This window comes from Haemorhous mexicanus, chromosome 2, assembly GCF_027477595.1.
Source record: "Haemorhous mexicanus isolate bHaeMex1 chromosome 2, bHaeMex1.pri, whole genome shotgun sequence".
NCBI lineage: Eukaryota > Metazoa > Chordata > Aves > Passeriformes > Fringillidae > Haemorhous > Haemorhous mexicanus.
This window is the reverse complement of record NC_082342.1, coordinates 32,866,208-32,884,799: the sequence shown is the minus strand read 5'-3', so window position 1 is coordinate 32,884,799 and position 18,592 is coordinate 32,866,208. Positions and strand designations below refer to the sequence as shown.

Genomic DNA, 18,592 nt, shown 5'->3' with positions numbered 1-18,592 from the left:
TTGCTTCTGACTAACAAGATTCAAGTTGTGAAATGCCGTGCTCCAGATATTAAGAACAACTCTTCAGAATGAAGCAATACAGGTGTACTTTTGCTGGAAATCCTTCTGCAAAGAGGGCCCAAGTTATATCCACTGATGTAAATGGGTCAAAAAAACAATTTATTGATGAATCCACTGATCCTAGGTTCCTGTCGGGCCTCCAACACCCAGACTCTCTCAAACATGGAATGAAAGCTCAGCATTCAGCCAGCAATAAACTGGTCTGTGAGAAATTGCACATTTGTGTCAGCAGCTCAGAACACTGACTTGTGGAAAAGCTGAAGCAGGCCTTGGTGCCCCGTGAATAATATTTAGCTTTGCTTTTACTGGCTCACCAAAGAAAGTAGGACAGCTGGACAGGCCCTTCTCTCTTCCCTGCCCAAACTTGAGAGACAAATCAGGGCAAGGGGAGGGGCATGGGTCTCTCTTAGCTCTTGTCTCACAGTGAGCAGGAGCACACTGTCCTGGGAGAGCTGGAGGGCCATGCTGGCTGTTGTGCTTGCTCTTTTACCTGGTGAGAGACAACAGATCCATCTGCAGCAGGGCCCTCACACAGGCCATGCAGGGCTACTGTTAGGTAGGGAACTCCTTTGGCCATCATCTGTACTCCTGCTCATCACTCTCTCTTGTTATCTCTTATTAATGCAGGTGTTGGGATTGGAGCTTACATTGCTCAGTGGCCTGACAAAACCCTTCTGACACCTGGAGGCTCTTTGACCATCTCCTGCTACCAGAATTACAATAACCTTGCTTATATGTTCTGGTACCAGCAGCCTCCAAGAACTGGTTTGAAGTTAATAGTCAGCAGCACTTCTTGGAAGTATCACTCTTATGAGGATGGTTACTCTGAGGCCAAGTTTGAAGTAATCAGAGAGAGTAGTAATTACTCTCTGATGACAATCAAGAATGTGACACCCCAGGATGAAGCCACGTATTTCTGTGCTGCGAGCGGTCACACGGTGTAGCGACGGGGTTGAACACCAAGATAAAATCCCCACCTTCTCTGAGTGAGAGATGGAGTCTTTGAAAAATGTGAGACTGTCAGGAGAGGGGAAGAGGAAGAGTAGAAAGAAGACTCTGTAGAGGCTGGGGCAATGGACCCAAGATGTTTTGAATTGGAGAGAGATAGAGCAGTGCAGCAGCCTCTCTCTTTTGAGGCAAAGACAATCAGAAATACAAACCTATAGATCTACTTAGAGAACTGAGGCACGGCTGGTATGGTTAGATAAAGCAGCAGATATTTCTGATGATTCGTACTCCAGAAGCACAGTCATGTCCCAGGGCACTGGTTCCCCACAGATACTCCCACAGCACCAGTAAAAGAATACAGACCAGCAGAAGAATTCAAAGTTCTTCCCCATAGTCATGATCCACACAGAACTGAGGTTCCCAGTGCGTAACTGACTGGTGTGTGAGAAGAGCTTAGCCCCTGATTATGGACTTAGGATGATGCGGCCAGTAACAGTGGAGGAAAACATACCCAGGGTACCAGGCATACCTGCCCATTGTGGAAGGAACAGTCCCTTGGCATCTTTACAAGCAACAGTGTGCACTGCAGCATTTCATTCACCTGCTTCATATGCTACTTAATTGCAGGATCCCTTTCTTCCCTTGCCACAGGAATGCATACAGTTCTGAGCTGGACCCAGTCATCCCTTCAGGGCAGAACCTCATCGGCTGATAAGAGAAACCACAAAGAGCTGCTGTTACTTGTGAGAAACAGCTGAAGGCAGAAATTTCCTCCCATTGTGCCTCTGTCTCCATTGCTTGCAGAGCTGAACTTTTGATGAACTAATTGCTCTTCTGTGATAGACCTGGAAAGCTGAGGGTAGGGTGTTATTAGGGTTCCCTCACCTGCCATTGCTTGTCCATGCTCTTGCTTTTATTGCATAACCTAGGGCTTACCTTTTCTCCAAAGGAAGGCAAACAGCCCATAAAAGAGCAAAAGGTGTTTTTAAGAAAGTGTGGCTACACCCTGTGTATTTTGGGTTTTGTTTTTAGGCTGTGGCCCTGACAGTCTGCATACCTACCACTGAGCATGAACCAATTGACTGTCTCATGTGCTCATGTGGAGGGCATGGAATATGAAACATTTGGCTAGCACACGTAGCAAATGTGCTGCTCCATGATGTGGCAAAGCTGGATATGGATATGATGAAGTGACACACACTGTGTGATCACAGCAAGAAAAGGAATGGGAGGTGATAAGAATAGCTGGTGAGAGCAAGGAGCAGGAATCAGCTGGGAGCGTGTACTGTAAAAGATCCTCATGCTCCATGTCACCAGCATTGCTGGAAGACTCCTGCAGTTCCAAGATGGTTCACTGAGTTTCATGGCAGCATCCAAGTCTTCTGATCAACCACACTACATAAACCTACCTGTGCTCTGAAAGAAAGTAAACTGTTCTGAGCTCAGGAAATCCAGATGTGTGACACCCTTGGAGCCAATGTTCTCCTGACTTCAAGGACTGCTCAGCAGCAAACATAACGCTCCACTCCTTGCTCTCAAGGAGTGCTCCTCTGTTCCTCAGAACACCCTCAGGTCCATGATCTCCTCCCTGTTCATGTCAGGCTACAGACAAACATCAGGGAAGCACAGGAAAGTGTTGTCTCTCACATAGCAGAGACATACTGAGTTCCTTTTTTCTTCAGCCTCTTATCTTTTTCATAGAGATCATCTTTGTAAAATATGTTCACGCTGGTGCTGTCTGGAATTACTGAATTATTGCTGCTGATCCAAATTCCCTGTGAAAGTTTCAGGAAAACTAGTTCATGGTGGAATCATGAAGAAATATAAACACTATGGTGGAGACTTTGGGGTGATTTTTTATTTTTTAGTTTTTTCTTGGGTTTTGGTTTTTTTTTTTCTAAGATCTGTTTTAATACGTTACCCATTCCTGAAAATCATGTTACAGTCCTAGCTCAGACCTTTTTCATAAGCACTGCAAACCACCTTTTCAACTCTGGTAATACAACAGAGGAGGGGTCCTTTTTACTTCTCACCTCCAGAGCACTTTTAGTTTTGAGTGGCAAAATCAATTTTTAGGCCTTGTGATAACAAACTTATCAGTTACCTTCAACATACAGCAGTTTAATGAGATGGCTGTTGAGTGCTCACAGCTGTGCAATTTCCAAGTGGCAATAGCAAACCACAGAGATCTCTAGGTTCATTGCCATTGTGAAATCTGTGGTTACAGTTCCCTCTTCCAGCTCTAAGGGACATTTTTCTCCCATGCAGTACTTCTTTGGCCACCCTGGATTGCATCGGCTCAAAAAGCCACAATTCTACAAAGTTTCTCATGAAACAGCTACTCTCCTTCTTGTCTCATTGCTTGTCCTCAGATTTGTTCAGATCATTAACCAGATTCTTCCTTCAATTATCTTATCTTTTCAGTGCATTAAAAGAGCCTAAAAAGAAAAATTAAGAAAAAGAGAAAAAAGAGAGGAAGACAGAACCCCAGAAGTATCCCGATTATTTGCAAGATGCAATATCGTCATTAGAATTAAATGCATGTATTTCTTTAAAAGTACAAGGGAGAAAAGAAGCAGTTGCAATACAATTTTGAATCCTATATATTCAGAAAAGAATGGAGAGTGGCGTAGGTTCTATTTATAGAGCTGTATAAAATAGTAGAGAATATATTCTATATATGGAATAGGCTAACTAGGATGTATCTGGGAGGCTAGAAACAAACAGAGTGTTCATGAGATTTATGTTTAACTACAGTTTTTTTTTTGAGAAAAAAACAGCTGGTGGTGATGTCCTGAGTTTTGTAAAAGTAAATTTGAGCTCCCAGGAAGATTAACCAGCATGGAACATGCATCCCTGTCTATAAAACTGAAGAAATTAAGATATGATTAAACAAAATTTTTGTGCCTTTGCTATCTTGATCTATCATCATTGCTTCTGACTAACAAGATTCAAGTTGTGAAATGCCGTGCTCCAGATATTAAGAACAACACTTCAGAATGAAGCAATACAGGTGTACTTTTGCTGGAAATCCTTCTGTAAAGAGGGCCCAAGTTATATCCACTGATGTAAATGGGTCAAAAAAATAATTTATTTATGAATCCACTGATCCTAGGTTCCTGTCGGGCCTCCAACACCCAGACTCTCTCAATCATGGAATGACAGCTCAGCATTCAGCCAGCAATAAACCGGTCTGTGAGAAATTGCACATTTGTGTCAGCAGCTCAGAACACTGACTTGTGGAAAAGCTGAAGCAGGCCTTGGTGCCCCGTGAATAATATTTAGCTTTGCTTTTACTGGCTCACCAAAGAAAGTAGGACAGCTGGACAGGCCCTTCTCTCTTCCCTGCCCAAACTTGAGAGACAAATCAGGGCAAGGGGAGGGGCATGGGTCTCTCTTAGCTCTTGTCTCACAGTGAGCAGGAGCACACTGTCCTGGGAGAGCTGGAGGGCCATGCTGGCTGTGGTGCTTGCTCTTTTACCTGGTGAGAGACAACAGATCCATCTGCAGCAGGGCCCTCATCCAGGCCATGCAGGGCTACTGCTAGGTAGTGAACTCCATCTGTACTCCTGCTCATCACTCTCTCTTGTTATCTCTTATTAATGCAGGTGTTGGGATTGGAGCTTACATTGCTCAGTGGCCTGACAAAACCCTTCTGAGACCTGGAGGCTCTTTGACCATCTCCTGCTACCAGAATTACAGTAACCTTGCTTATATGTTCTGGTACCAGCAGCCTCCAAGAACTGGTTTGAAGTTAATTGTCAGCAGTAGTACATGGAGTCATAACTCTTATGAGGATGGTTACTCTGAGGCCAAGTTTGAAGTAACCAGACAGAATACTGATTACTCTCTGATGACAATCAAGAATGTGACACCCCAGGATGAAGCCACATATTTCTGTGCTGCGAGCGATCGCACGGTGTAGCGACGGGGTTGAACATCAAGATAAAATCCCCACCTTCTCTGAGTGAGAGATGGAGTCTTTGAAAAATGTGAGACAGTCAGGAGAGGGGAAGAGGAAGAGCAGAAAGAAGACTCTGTAGAGGCTGGGGCAATGGACCCAGGATGGTTTGAACTGGAGAGCAACAGAGCAGTGCAGCAGCCTCGGTCTTCAATGCCAAATTATTAATCAGATCCCTCCTTCCACCATCATATCTTTTCAGTGCACAGATACGTCCTGAAGAAGAGCTGTTGCTTAACTTTAGGGGGTTGTGGTCAAAAGCATTGGGTATTAATGAGAAGCATCCTAGTTCTCTAAAACAAATCTGTAAAGCTCAGGGAGTCTCTGCAGTATGGCCTGCTTCTTTGCACCTGCTTCTTCTGTAAACTCCCAAGAATGCAGGACAGGTATGACTGCTGCAAGCTCTAGTTTCCTGTGAAATTCTCCCACCAAAAGAATATCATTGTTAGAAAATACATCTCTAAATGTTTCTTCCTGACACATTCTTGTTTTTCCTTGTCTGAAGTATTAGGCAGCATAGCCTCCAAAGCTCAAAAAGCCTCTTTTGAAAGACTTGGAAATAAAAATCAAGGATCTCCCTCCCCTGTGTTCTGTCACTCACATTTATTTGCATTCTTGGCCTGCAAGTCCTGTCCTTTTGACAGGTTCCAAAGGAACAGTAAGGTGCAACAAGACTGGTCTCTGCTGGCATGTCTTGGAAATTGCCTTTTGAACATGACCTGAGGAGCTGCCAGCACCACATACTCCTTCAAAACTAGTGGAGAGGTGACTTCCTTCTTTTTAAATGAAAGACACCTCATGGAAGACAGCCTCTACGTGACAGTAAGGACACTAATGGAGCTCTAGTCTGGAGATGCAGCAGAATGATTTTAAATGAATTTTAGTCCAATGGGTTAAGACCCTGAATAAATAGTGTTAAGATCACAGACATACTAAGACCAAGGTAGGAAAATAATATTCCACTATTGGTTTTACTGTTTAGGCAGTGACAGCCAAAAAGAATCCTAAATGTATTTTATGGAAGAATTCAATACATACAAACAGAAGTTCTGTACAAACAGACATAATTAGTGACTAAGAACTCTGTTCACTGTTGTAGAAGGGAGAACAATCCAGAAGCATGCTGAGATGACCAGCCTGATACCTCATGTTCTGTAGTCCTATCTCCTGGTCCTAGATGTTACATCTTAGTCTATGTTTCTCATTCCCTTCTCTAGGACACTCACACCTCTTCCCAGCTAAACAGGCTGTATCAGAAATTATGGGTTCTTCTCTGATATGTGAAAAGAATAGAAAAAATATTTTGTCATTTTCCTAGTAGAATGACCTTGTTTTGAGGGATTTTGTCCTGTGATTTCCAGTCTATTTTTTATATCCAGACAGACTCAAAGGAAGCCACAAAAGAGCAATATGAAAAACTGGTTTACTACAGGTACTTGGTCAGGTGTCTAACTATGTGGTGAAACTTTGTGAGACAAGTCTGCACCTCTTACATACAAGGGAGGGAGATAAATGTAGCCTGTAACCTCTCCCCATCAGTTCCCATCCCTTCAGACAGTCTGCAAAATGAAGGCTTGCTCTTACTCCTAGATGAAGCCTTCTCATAGGCAGAGTCACAAGCCTTGGGAAGATGCTCTCAAGCAACACCAAGCTGCAGAGACAAACACCAGCCCATAGTAAGAAAATTATTCCCATTGCAAACCAAAACCTGCAAACTGTGAGCTTGAGGTTTGCTTCTCATCCTGGGGGAAAAAGAGAGAAAGAGTAGAAAGGAAAGCAGCATGAATACTGCCATGGCACTGCCAAGTGAAAAATTACTGCATTTAAAGCCAACCAATAAAAGAATAAAAAGTGTTACCTTATTGAGTATCAGAACAAAATCTTGAGATTATAAATTGAGCAATAATGGGTACACTGAAAGGTAATTGGACTATCACATAGGAAGAGCAATGGCAAAGGAAGGATGTGGTCTGGGGTTGGGTCATGGTTTAGCCCCAGCCAGGATCAAGCCTCAGCAGCTGCTTGCTCACTCCCCACCAGCAGGACTTGAGAGAGAAAAACTCATGGCTTGAGATAAAGAGATTTAAGAAGTGAAGCAAAAACTGTGCACACGAGCAAATGAACCCAAGGAATTCATTCCCCACTTCCACTGGGCTGGCAGGTCTTCAGGCATTCCCAGGAAGGCAGGGCCCCATCATACATTTAACAGTACTTGGGAAGACAAACACCATCTCTTCCAATATCTCTCTCTTTCTTCTTCTTCCCCCTACTTGCCCCTTTCACATGCTGAACATGATACCATGGGATATGGAATATTCCTTGGATCATTTGGAATCAGCTCTCCCTGCTGTCCCTCCTCCCAAGTTCCCATAAACCACCAGCCGCCTTGCAAGCATGGGGGTATGCAAAGCAGAAAAGCCCTTGAATGCTGTGTAAGGACTTTAGCAATAACAAAAACATTTCTCTCATGTTAACAGTATTTGCAGAACAAGCCCAAACACAACCTCACCATAGCTACCATGAAGGAAATTAACGGTACAACAGTCCAAACCAGCACAGGTAGTCATGGCAATCATTCCTAGGTGACAAAAAGAGGGGGTGGAGTCATGGGTGGGACGGTTTTTGTAGGAGATTGTATCATTGTGGGGACAGGGGGATCCACGATGATACATTCCCCCAGGAAGCCTTTACAAAAACCCCATGGTTGCATGAGCCTGTGGCAGAGCATGTGCAGGCAGCTGCATAGAATCCTGCAGCAGAGCAGGCGGGTTCTGCCTTGGTTTCTCTTCACAGACCTTCCATGCTGGGACTTACTTTACTCATCTGAGAACTGAGCCTGCCCTCAGTGGCAAGCAAGCTAGGAAATTCTGAGATATCAAAATTAATTTTCACCAAACCAAACTGTGACTGCAGATGCACCTAAAGCCTATCAACCATGCAAAGCTGGAATTACTGTTTTTTTCCTGATGCACCAATGATTGCAATAGATGACAAAATGTTTCTTTCCTAAAGTGATACTAGTGTTAGAAATCAATTCTGACATGTAGCAGGTATCTCTCAGAGGCACTACATAAAATGCACTGGGCCTTTCTCTCATAAATATTCCATGAATATCTGCTGAGTGCCTCATCCCTCTGAGAACAAAGGTTGCCTGTAATCCCTATTCCCGCTGTCTCACTGCAGTTCTTCCTAATGAAAGACTATTCCAGACAGCTGGCCTGCCATGGAAAGGGAAACAATGGGATTTGTTTTAGTTCCCTGCCAAAGGCAAACCACCTGCATTTGACTATGCAAACCACAAAGCACGTATGTTTTATTTACAACTTCACAAGTTATAGAAAAGAAGGTGTCGCAATGCTTTGAATGCAAGACTTACAGTGAGGAAATGCTAAGTGTCGAAAGGTTCTTTTCCTAGACTGTGACAGCCTTTGGGTGTGTCTGCCTATTTTCGAGATTTGCAAATTGAGAATAGCAGATAAAATCATTGACGTAACATGGAGAATGGAGAAAGTTTGCAAAGACAACTTGGGGTGAAATGTAGACAAATTATCAAACAAATCTGGAAAGTGCTTTTATGAATTCTACACACTATACAACTGATTTCAAGCTGGTTTTCTGCCATATCCCTTTAGACAAAGATTAAATGATGTTTGGAATTCCAAATGCCAATATGATTTCTTAGGCTTATCTTATAGTAAGGCAGCTGTAGTGCATCCCTTCTCTTAGCTTATGATACATCACTTTGTCACTGTGTACACCTCTGGGTTCTCTTTCGGCAGTGGCACAAAACTAACAGTAATAGGTAAGAAATTTTTGTTTCCTCTTTTGATTCACTTCAAATGCCATGGTTTCTCTTTAGAGAATTTCATTATTATCCTCCCTAACATTATTACACTGGTGTTCTCCTGGTGTACTAGTAACCCTGTCTACTTCAGAGAATAGAATAAGTTGTGTCCTCTTGGTAGGGACACACCTTTCATTTTGGAGAATGCAATGAATGTGTTTCAGTAAAGAAAAAGCTGTCCCTAGAAAGAACGAGCATAAGGAACAGGACAAATAATGAGTGCATGACATAAAAAATTTGTCCTAATGAATCAACACATGCAAAAATTTCCTGAAAAGTATAGTTACTCTCTATAACGCTGGTTCTGCTGGGGCTAGAGATGATTAAGGACAAGTCAGTGAAAAGCTGTCTATCTGTCTGGAAAGAGAACTGACTTGGAGTTACATTTGAAGGGGTCTAGGAAACAAAATCACGATGATACAAACTCAAAGTTCCCTGCGTCTTTCCAGGGTAAATTAAATAATGTGTTGTCTCAGACAACTGGGGAAAACATGTGTGCTAGCATTTTTGGTTGATAAAACAGAAGGCAAAAATGAATGCTTAACTTTATAAAAAGCAATACTAAAATCTCTCTGCAGCTTTATAAGTCCTTGTTGCTAAAGAAAGTTTTTTTCCACTGAACAGGCTTGTCAGGATGATGATAAAAAGATCATTAAGGACAATGGTCTCACTATTTCAGAATAGATGATAAACAGCCACTGAAAACCACAGAAGAAGAATATATTATTCATTTCAAGGGGAAGGAGCTCTCAGAGAATATTTCTTTCTGAGCCACATTAATGCATTTGGATTGTCCAGATGTGGGGAAAAGAAGGCTGCTGCTCAGACACTGATAAATGATGGTGATCTCTTCTACTCCTTGTGTTGCTCCTGGAGTTCAAATAATTGATGCCTCAGATATTTGTGCCACGTTGTGCCACTACAGAATTAATTGATAACAAATGGTGAAATTCAATCTCCATAGGAAAAAATGATCAGCACATTTTTTGAAATCCAGAGTTTATCTTAGGTGCCTGAGCTGGTAAAAATGAATATGCTGACCCCTCATTGACCATAGGCATTTATGCAGCAAATGTAAATAATCATAACCAAGGGAGGACAGAGAATAAAAGCAGAGACTTCCTTTCAAGGAAAGCCTTCCAGAGAAAGGGAAGGGGGAAAAGAAAGGCAAAGGGGGAAGGTTTAGGAACTTCTAAGAAGGGCAGAGTGGACCAGGGCACTATGCTATATATTAAAAATTATTTTGCGTGTTTAAAAATAGCATTTATCTTATAAGTGAAAAATATTCAGAATGCTGAACAAAATTTAAAGCAAATGTGGCCACTTAGCTGAGAAAATGAAATTACTCAGCCTGCATATGGGAAATAATTTCTAATATTGTAATATGACACCTAGATAAATAGATAAATGTCCTCTAAAGAAATGGTAGAAACTCCAATAACTGATTCACCTATGCCCAATGCAAAAGCGCTCTGGAGAGGGTATATCTGATGTTCATCACAGCTGTTTAGACACAGATTTCGTGGTGTTCCCTTAACAAGCTATTTTTTTAGGGGACCTCAGTACTTTCTGTTTCTTCTTTTGCTGGTACCACATGAGGGGAGGGTTAGTCCACAGGCTTGGCTCAGAGATCTGGGAGTAGAGGAGAGATTTTTCTGCAGCTGAAAAACGGTGTGAATAATGAGCAATTGTCCTTTGGCAGTGGGACAAAACTTACGGTCATAGGTAAGTCTGATCTCTGTGATCTATGTGATACGGGTTTAGGGGAAAAGAACATTCTTAATTAAAAGCTTACTAATGATAATTTTTCATACAGCCATGAGAACAGGATTAATGCTTTATTGGTTGCTTATTAAAATGAGACGTGCCATTATGGAAGTGAAGGATTTCCAGGCACAAATGCTGAGGTCCTCGTGTCTGCAGCCTTTGTCTTTAATTTCTGGGAACTTCATGTAGGGAGAAGGGAATAAATAATTTTATTTTCACCCATCTTTCAAGGAAATGTTATAGAGGTTGGGAATGAAAAATGCTTCTCTGGTCTGCAGGCTTTTGCAGTTTATCTGTGTAATGAACCAAAGCAGCAGCATTTTGGACGTAGAGTCTGGATTCCCGTTGTGTGCTGAACCATGGAGGGAAGGAGCAATCTCGCTGGCACTTTCCTTGCCTCTACACAGATGGTTTGCAGTCTGTCTAAAGTTGCTTTGGGATGCTGGCTTCTGCAAATAATCCTTTGCAAAACATCTACAGCTCAGCAAGGACTGTATTATTTTTCTCTCGGCATACTTTTTTTCCTCTGTTCTTTTTCTTTATCTCCATTTTCTTTGCCTGTTTTCTCCCATCCCAGCAAAGGATTTAACATCACCTATATCAGGGCATGTTGGAATCACAGGGCAAAGTAACTTTTTCCATCGGCTCCTTCCCCATCTGATAGCAAACTGTAGAAATCCTCACTGGTGCCTGCTCCTTTAAACAGTACCATTTTAAGGAGCTATGTGGCTGGCAGGAAGAGCATTATGACACTGGGGGTTACAGCCTGACTTTGTACAGCTGTGCAATCCAGCAGCTTCACTTCGGAGTCGGCACTGTGCTCAGAGTCATAGGTAAGGAGCTGTTGTTAACCCAAGTGCTCAGGGTGGAGGACACTGGAAAATTGCCCCTGTGTTCATGAAATGTAGCCTATGGACAGATGATTTTAAAATGAGAGTAGGAGTGAAAGATAACAAGAAATTAGGAAACTGACCTTGCGATGATGGGAATGGAGGAACTAAGATGCTTCTTCTCTCAGGTGGGCGAAGTCTGTGTGACAGGGAATAAGTTTTATGCATAGAAGTGATCGAGCTTTGGCTCAGTGTCTACCATGAGCAGAAAGGAAGACCAGAACACAAGGGGCTGCTGATCAGACTTTTTGTTCTAGTTCTTACTTTTGCCAATCCCTTTATTCCATTTCAGGCATGCTAACTTTCTGACTTTCTTTGTCTTTCCAGTAGTTTCAGTAGATTTATGATTCTTTCATTCTGTCTCTCTTTTTCACCTACCTTCTGCTTTTTAGTTGTTCCTTTCTTTCGTTAGTCAATTAAATTTTTCCTTTTTATTTTGTTCTCCTATCGGTTTCCATCTCTTCACTCCTTAGCCAATAAGGCAATGAGCTGAAGAATTTGTCAGAGATACTTCTAGGATAGGAAAAAAATCATAACGCCAAATGCTGTACAGGAGAAGTAGAAGCGAACAACCTCTCTTCATACCTGCTAAAAGGAAAGCAGAGCAGTGCTAAACTTTCCAGGGAGTTAGCTCTGTTAAATATCCAGGTTGTCTAAAGTCTGTACAAGCTCATACAGAAGCAGTCCAGGGACCTTTGCAGAGCAAACACTGATGGACACAATTAAGACATCATTTGAGCGCAAACACGAGGGCTTAGGTGACAAGATCTCTGCAAGATATTAATTTCTGCTCATTCTGCTACCTCTCCTCCTCTGAAAAGGAGAGAGTGATCAGGAAGAACATCCACAATTCATAGTGCCTACTTCCAAAAGAACAGCCCAGAGTAATAATTTTCTCTTTGGCTCCATAGTTTTCCCTACATTCCTTTTTCCAGCAGCACTCTACAGACCTCATGGGTTTCTCAAACTAGATGAGTCCAAAAGGCATTTTGATATAGTATATGGAAGCCCCCCTGTCTTTTAGGGTCTCTGCTTGGCTTCTGAGTAACTTCTCCTGTCTGCCTTGTACATCCTTTTGACTGAAGTTTGTTCTCACCAATATTACAAGTAGGTATTAAACACTTTAGTACAGGGAACAACACTTGATCTGCTAGTGTATGGGATCTTGCATCATTCTGGGAAGGCGTGTAGCCTAGGATCAGAGCTTCTCATGCCCAAAATAATCTAAAAATTACATTGCATAAAGTCATGTCTAATTTTCTTAAAAATGGCTTGGTTAAGACCCAAGGCAAAACCCATGCCTGGCAGATTCATGTTACCTGCCTTAATTGTTTTTCACTGCAACCATTGAGAAGGAACTGCTCCTTCCTTTTTTCCTTCCTTCCTTCCCGGTCATCTCACACATGGGGGGCCAAGTAGGGCATCCCATGACAGTGTAATTCTGAACACTGCAATGACCACCATGTCTTAACTCCCTCTCCAAGAATGCAACTCAGTTTGCTGAAGATGTTTGTGCCTTGTAAGAGACACCCTTAACTATTAATACACTATTACAAATACAGCCCTTACATACAGCAAAACTGGGGACTTTCCTGCCTATCTGTTTGCTCAGTTTCTTTGCAGCTTTGTCTTCTTCTGACAGAGGCAATAGAAGAAATTCATGTTCTTGTGCATTTCTGTGGCCAGACCCTTTATGTTTCTGTGTGATGAGTGAAAAGAAATCCTTCCCCTTTCCAGGAGTGTCATATCCAATAGACAGTAATTGCCCAATAGACAGCAGTTAAAAGGGCAGGTATTTCAGGAGTAACATGGCACAAACTCAGGACCATTTCCAGGGGCTTCTGATTGGAACAAGGGAGGCAGGCTCTGGACCATGTTGCTTTGTGTTTCAGGGAAGAATGACGAAATCATCCCGCCAGCTGTGGCCATCTTTTCCCCATCAAAGCAGGAGATCCAGCAGAAGAGCAAGGCCACGCTGGTGTGCCTGGCCTCTGGTTTCTACCCTGACCACCTGACTCTGGTGTGGAGGGTGAATGGTGTGAAAAGGACCGAAGGGGTGGGCACAGACGAGTCCTCCACCCAGAATGGGAGCACCTACTCCCTGACCAGCCGACTGAGGATGCCAGCCTGGGAGTGGTTCAACCCTCTGAATCGCTTCGAGTGTGTTGCCAGTTTTTTTCAGAATGGAACAACAGCATCAATTAACAAATTTATCCATGGTGATGCTGGTGAGTAAGAAACATCTCTTACCATGCTGTAGAAGAGAGAAAGCAGAAATCAAAAGAGCAAGTGCTATGCTATGAACCACATCTATATATAGCTTCCATACAAGGTGTTCTTCTGGCAGAAATACATACCTCAATATCTAGGTATTAGCATAGGTCTCTTCCCACTGCTGGGCCTTTGTCCCTGCGTTACCATTCTACATCTAGAGTTTCTTCAGGCTTTCCAATGAGAAATCTCTGTAGTAGAGTAAACTGCACAGTATCATAAAACACCAAGTGTAGTAGGAAGAATGAGGCACTGTTTTATAAAGTGACACTTCTAAAATCTGTATTCTGTTTGCTCTGAAGACAAATGTGACTTTCAGCTCATTTTTGTCTTTCAGGTTGTGCACTCACAGAAGGTACGTGCGGCTTCTCACGTAAAGGGAATTTTGCCTCTTCTCTCAGGCGATTATCAGTGTGCATTTTAATGCCACTTTTACTGACATTAAGTACAACGTGTGGGAGATATCTGCTGTAGGAATAGCTTCTACTTTCTCCTGTAAGTTATTTGTATGTGATCTTAAACAAACGAAAACAAAAGCAAAAGAAGAAAACTTTTTTGGAGGGCTGTTTATGCATATTGTATGTAGCTCAGCTTTGGGGCTTAGCTTTCCCTTATGATTCCATTTTGAAAATAGAAGAAATCATGATACCTTCCTGTAGACTGTAATTTACTCTTTATCGTCTCCTCCAGTCCTAGAAACTGACTTCCATTGGGAATGTTCTTGCTCAGGAAGGAAAGAAATGATCCATGATTATCTAAGTGGTTCTGACATCAATATTCAGCATATGATATTCATAATATTTCTCAATATCAAACTCAACTAAATTCCCATGACAAGTCACATTCCGCTCCACACTGCTGTCCTGTATGGAGAATTTCCATATTGCAAATTACATTTCTTTTTCCTTTTTGTATGTTTGCACAGTCTTGTTTTTCCAGAACTTCTTCAAGGCTTCAGGTATCTGAAGGCTGAACCAAGTCAGATCTTGTATCTCAATTCCAGGGCAACCCCTTAAGAGGGAAAAATCTTCAAGAATAAAACTTCTAGAAGCCATGTTATTCTGGGCTTTGTAAAACTTTCCTGATACATCAGCAGCACTCATAAGGTCTCTGACAAAATAAAACATTGGTATCTTTTGATTCAGCCTATTTTGCATTCCTAACAGGGAACTGAGATGAACAGCCCAGTTCATCAGTAGGTGTGGAACTCAGTACTTTCCCAGCATAAAGCCAATCTCTGTCTTTCCTCGACTTGCTTTCTCTTTAGGTTCTTTGAGTCCCAGTGTTCTGTCCCTTCCTTGGTTCTCTGGTCTCAACTGAGCCACTCGTTTGGCTCTAGTGCCTTTATGTTACTTAGCTAAAGATTTCAAAGGTTCTCATTTGATGGAAGCTCCATTAGAGCCACCATCTTGTAATGATGATGATGATGAAAACTGAATGCACAAATACAAATGGGTGTTTGACTTGCAGAGTCGTACTTGCGGTATGGAAATTCCCTGAAGCTCACTTACCTCATCCTCTGTGGCAAAGCCTTGGTCTATGCAGTTTTGGTGAGTGGTCTGGTGTGGACAGCCAAGGTAAGTCAGAGTGGCCCTGGAAGGCTGGCCTTTTACTCACTAGTCAAGGATCAGTGGAGGCAGGCTAAACCTCTTCTCAGAAGTGTGGCAGTTCAGCAGGTGCTCTGCCAGGCTTTGTGCAGTTCAGCTTGAAAAATCACAAAGGATGGGTTTCCTCTTTCTGTGTTCCAGAATGTAAATAAAACCAATGCTATCTAGCAGAGAAATTCCTTCTCACAATCCTGGTAAAACACATGAAAACAATGAGAATTAGGGACAAGTTGCCTAGAAAGTAAATAAGGTAAATAGCAGATATATCATGCAGTTGTTTAACAATTGTAAAGGGGCTTACATCTGCAGGGAAAATATTAATCAGGTTTTTGAGGTGAGGCAGGCGATAAATCTGGTCAAATATTTACAAAGATTTATAATGGAGAGTGGGATCAATCTGAACAAATGGGATAAATTAGACTAACTGCTAGGAAATGCTTTTTATCAGTAGGTTTTTTCTGTGGCGGGAACATCCACGTAATGAGGGCAGCAGAAGTCTCAGCACTTGAGTCTATAAAAGCAGAACAGGGAGATGTATTTGAAAAGTGACCTGGTAGAGTTGGGGACAAGGATGAGGACAATCTCACCTGTATTTTTGGTCCTTTTGCAAGGATATACTGAAGGGGTTAGATTTGTCCATTTCTGGATCATAATCCTAGAATCACAGAGTGGTTAAAGTTAGGAAGAACATTTAGAGATTACCTAGCTTCATCCCACCCTGAAATGGGCAGGGATATCCTTCATTAGACCAGCTCGCTCAAAGCCGCCTGCAGCCAGGCCTCAAACTCTTCCTGGGCTGGGACATGCACGGCTTCTCTGGGAAACCTGTTCCACTGTCCCAGCACCCTCACCAGAACCAGTGTCTTCCTTTAATCTGAAGCTACCCTGTCTCAGTTTAAAACCAGGGTTCTTCATCCTGTCACTGCTGGCCTTGGTAAACATCTCTGTTTTCCATAAACGTCCCCCACTGCTGTACATGGGAAGGCCTCTCCGGAGGCTTCTCTTCTCCCCTCTCCAGAGGGGTTGTTCTCTCAGCCTGTCTGCCCACCCTGAGCCCCTGTGACTGGTGTGTCTGGGCCTCCTCGGGACCTGCTCCGGCATGGCCATGAGTTTCCTGGGCTGGGGTCTCCGGAGCTGGACACAGAAGTGCAGGTGGGACTGGGGGGGTTCACATGGGCCCGCTCTCTGAGTCTCCTGTCCAGGTCCCTGTGGTTGGCATCCCTTCCCTCAAACACACCATGGCCACACAGCTTTGTGCCATCCGTGAGCTTGCTGAGGGTGCACTTGATCCCAGTGACACAGACACACTGATGAAATTTGAAACAGTGCTTTTGGCCCCAGTACAGACCCTTGAGGGAAACTGTTCATGACTGACTGCCACTTGAACATCCAAGCATGGATGGTAACTCTTTGGGCAAGGTCATCCAGCCAATTCCTGCATTTGTTTCTGTTGTTTGGCGGTTGTAGTTGCTATCTATACTATTTTATTGTTCTTCTAATTTTATCCCATTTTGTTTTCAATTAGACTGGTGTCAAGTTATCTAGAGAATAAATGAAGAGCCCTTGTCATCACATCAGCAGGAACATGACAAGTTCGCTACCGTTCCACAGCAAAAATCTGTTCTCCCACAAACTTCTGAAAATAATTTTTTTGTCATTATCTTTTGCCATCCTGTTCTTCTCTATTTTGTAATCACTGCTGAGCTTTCCCTGTATTTCCATATCATATTTAATGTATCATATTTCATTGTAACACATCTTTAAACGTAGCACCTTCTCAATGCACATAGGCTGAGAACTCATCTTCTTGATTTAGGAATAAAGGTTTTGCTTCTTTTCCTTTGAAAAGCATGAGTAGTTGTATTTAAATTTGGTCTTCTGTAGTGATAATGTCCTACCACACAACTTTCAATGATGAATAGAGCCATGAGGAACTCTCATTAAAGATCATTCACTGACAATCCCTGTAGTAATAACTTATCTGTTATGGGAACAGCAGCGACTCATCCACTACTTCCACTGTGTACCAAGAAGCGGAGCAGGGCTGCAGGCTTTGGAGGCTTGCCCTTGCTAGGGGCTGATTTTGAGCCAGAACAGCTGCATACTTCAAAGGTGGTAGAGAAGGAAACAGCACTCCAGCCAGATGAGAAGTGCCATCCTCTTGGGAGAGGCATGAGAGCTGCCTTTTCTCTCACTCAGTTCTCTTGCGGGATTATCTTGGTGAAGACACCAGATGCACTGTGGCAGTGAAGAAAAATTTGGTGAATAGATGAAGAGTCACCTAACATTTAATCCATTTGTTTCAAAGGGATCTGATGTCATACTTGAGAGGAATCTGTCATACCTCTATTCATGTCATTAAAGAAAAAAGCTGCATCTTAGTGCTAGGGGACAGATGGGTATAATGCTTTTAAATGCAGTCACTACTCCTGCTCTGTGTTTGTCACTCTTTTAATCTCCTCAGATCACTTCAGAAGAGGAGAAAATATCTTACTGAACCAAGAGATTTTTTTGGTGTTCTGTTTATATGGAGAACAGAAATTACTTTAGTAGTCTCATGGCTGATTCAAACAAAACAGAGAACTGTTTCCTGAAAAATACATTTACAAAAGTGCTTCAAGGGGTCTTTCATTCACAAGATGTGGACTATGTGGTCTAGGAATAGGTGTCCCCTTCCTCTTAGGAGAAGAAAGAAAAGGAACAGTTCTCAGCCAATGGGAATTGTGAGAAGGTTGTACAAAGGGGCACATTTCCGGGGGCATAACAAAGATAAACAAACAGACACATCTTTTGATTCTGATGATGGGCTCTTCTCCCAAGGTGCCCCATTATTCGTGCTCTGTGAAGTTAGAATAGACTGGAGCAGAGCAGAATGGAGTATTGAAAAATAATTCCAGCTCAGCCTGAAACACATTAAGATGAATATAATTTATTAGGACATTTGGTGAAAATGGCTGCATGTTTCAGGGCTGTCAGAAGAACCCCAGATCAATCTTGTCCTCACACACAGAGACTTTCAGAGTGGTCATGGCAGAACTTGGTCAAAGTTAACAGAGAACAAACTTGGGCATAGGAATTTTGGAGCAGACAAGCTGTGATGGTAAGGCGGGACATAATTAAGCAATTCTATTTAAGTAAATAATTTGGCAAATGACAGAGACTTTGCTTTAGACTCTGGAATAAGAAGTATGTTCCCCCACTGAATTCATATCTCTCAGTCGCTGAAATTGAGACCAAGGTCAGC

At 42.5% G+C, this 18,592-nt stretch overlaps 1 gene segment (V, D, J or C); it reads left to right on the top strand.

Annotated features, from left to right (window-relative positions):
- The first annotated feature begins 4,404 nt into the window (after nucleotides 1–4,404).
- On the top strand, nucleotides 4,405–17,196 carry LOC132323274 (T cell receptor beta constant 2-like). The segment is given in 7 exon segments: nucleotides 4,405–4,492; nucleotides 4,617–4,927; nucleotides 10,475–10,538; nucleotides 13,363–13,698; nucleotides 14,079–14,096; nucleotides 15,212–15,318; nucleotides 16,874–17,196. Coding segments are annotated over 7 exon segments (894 nt in total).
- The last annotated feature ends 1,396 nt before the right edge of the window (nucleotides 17,197–18,592 follow it).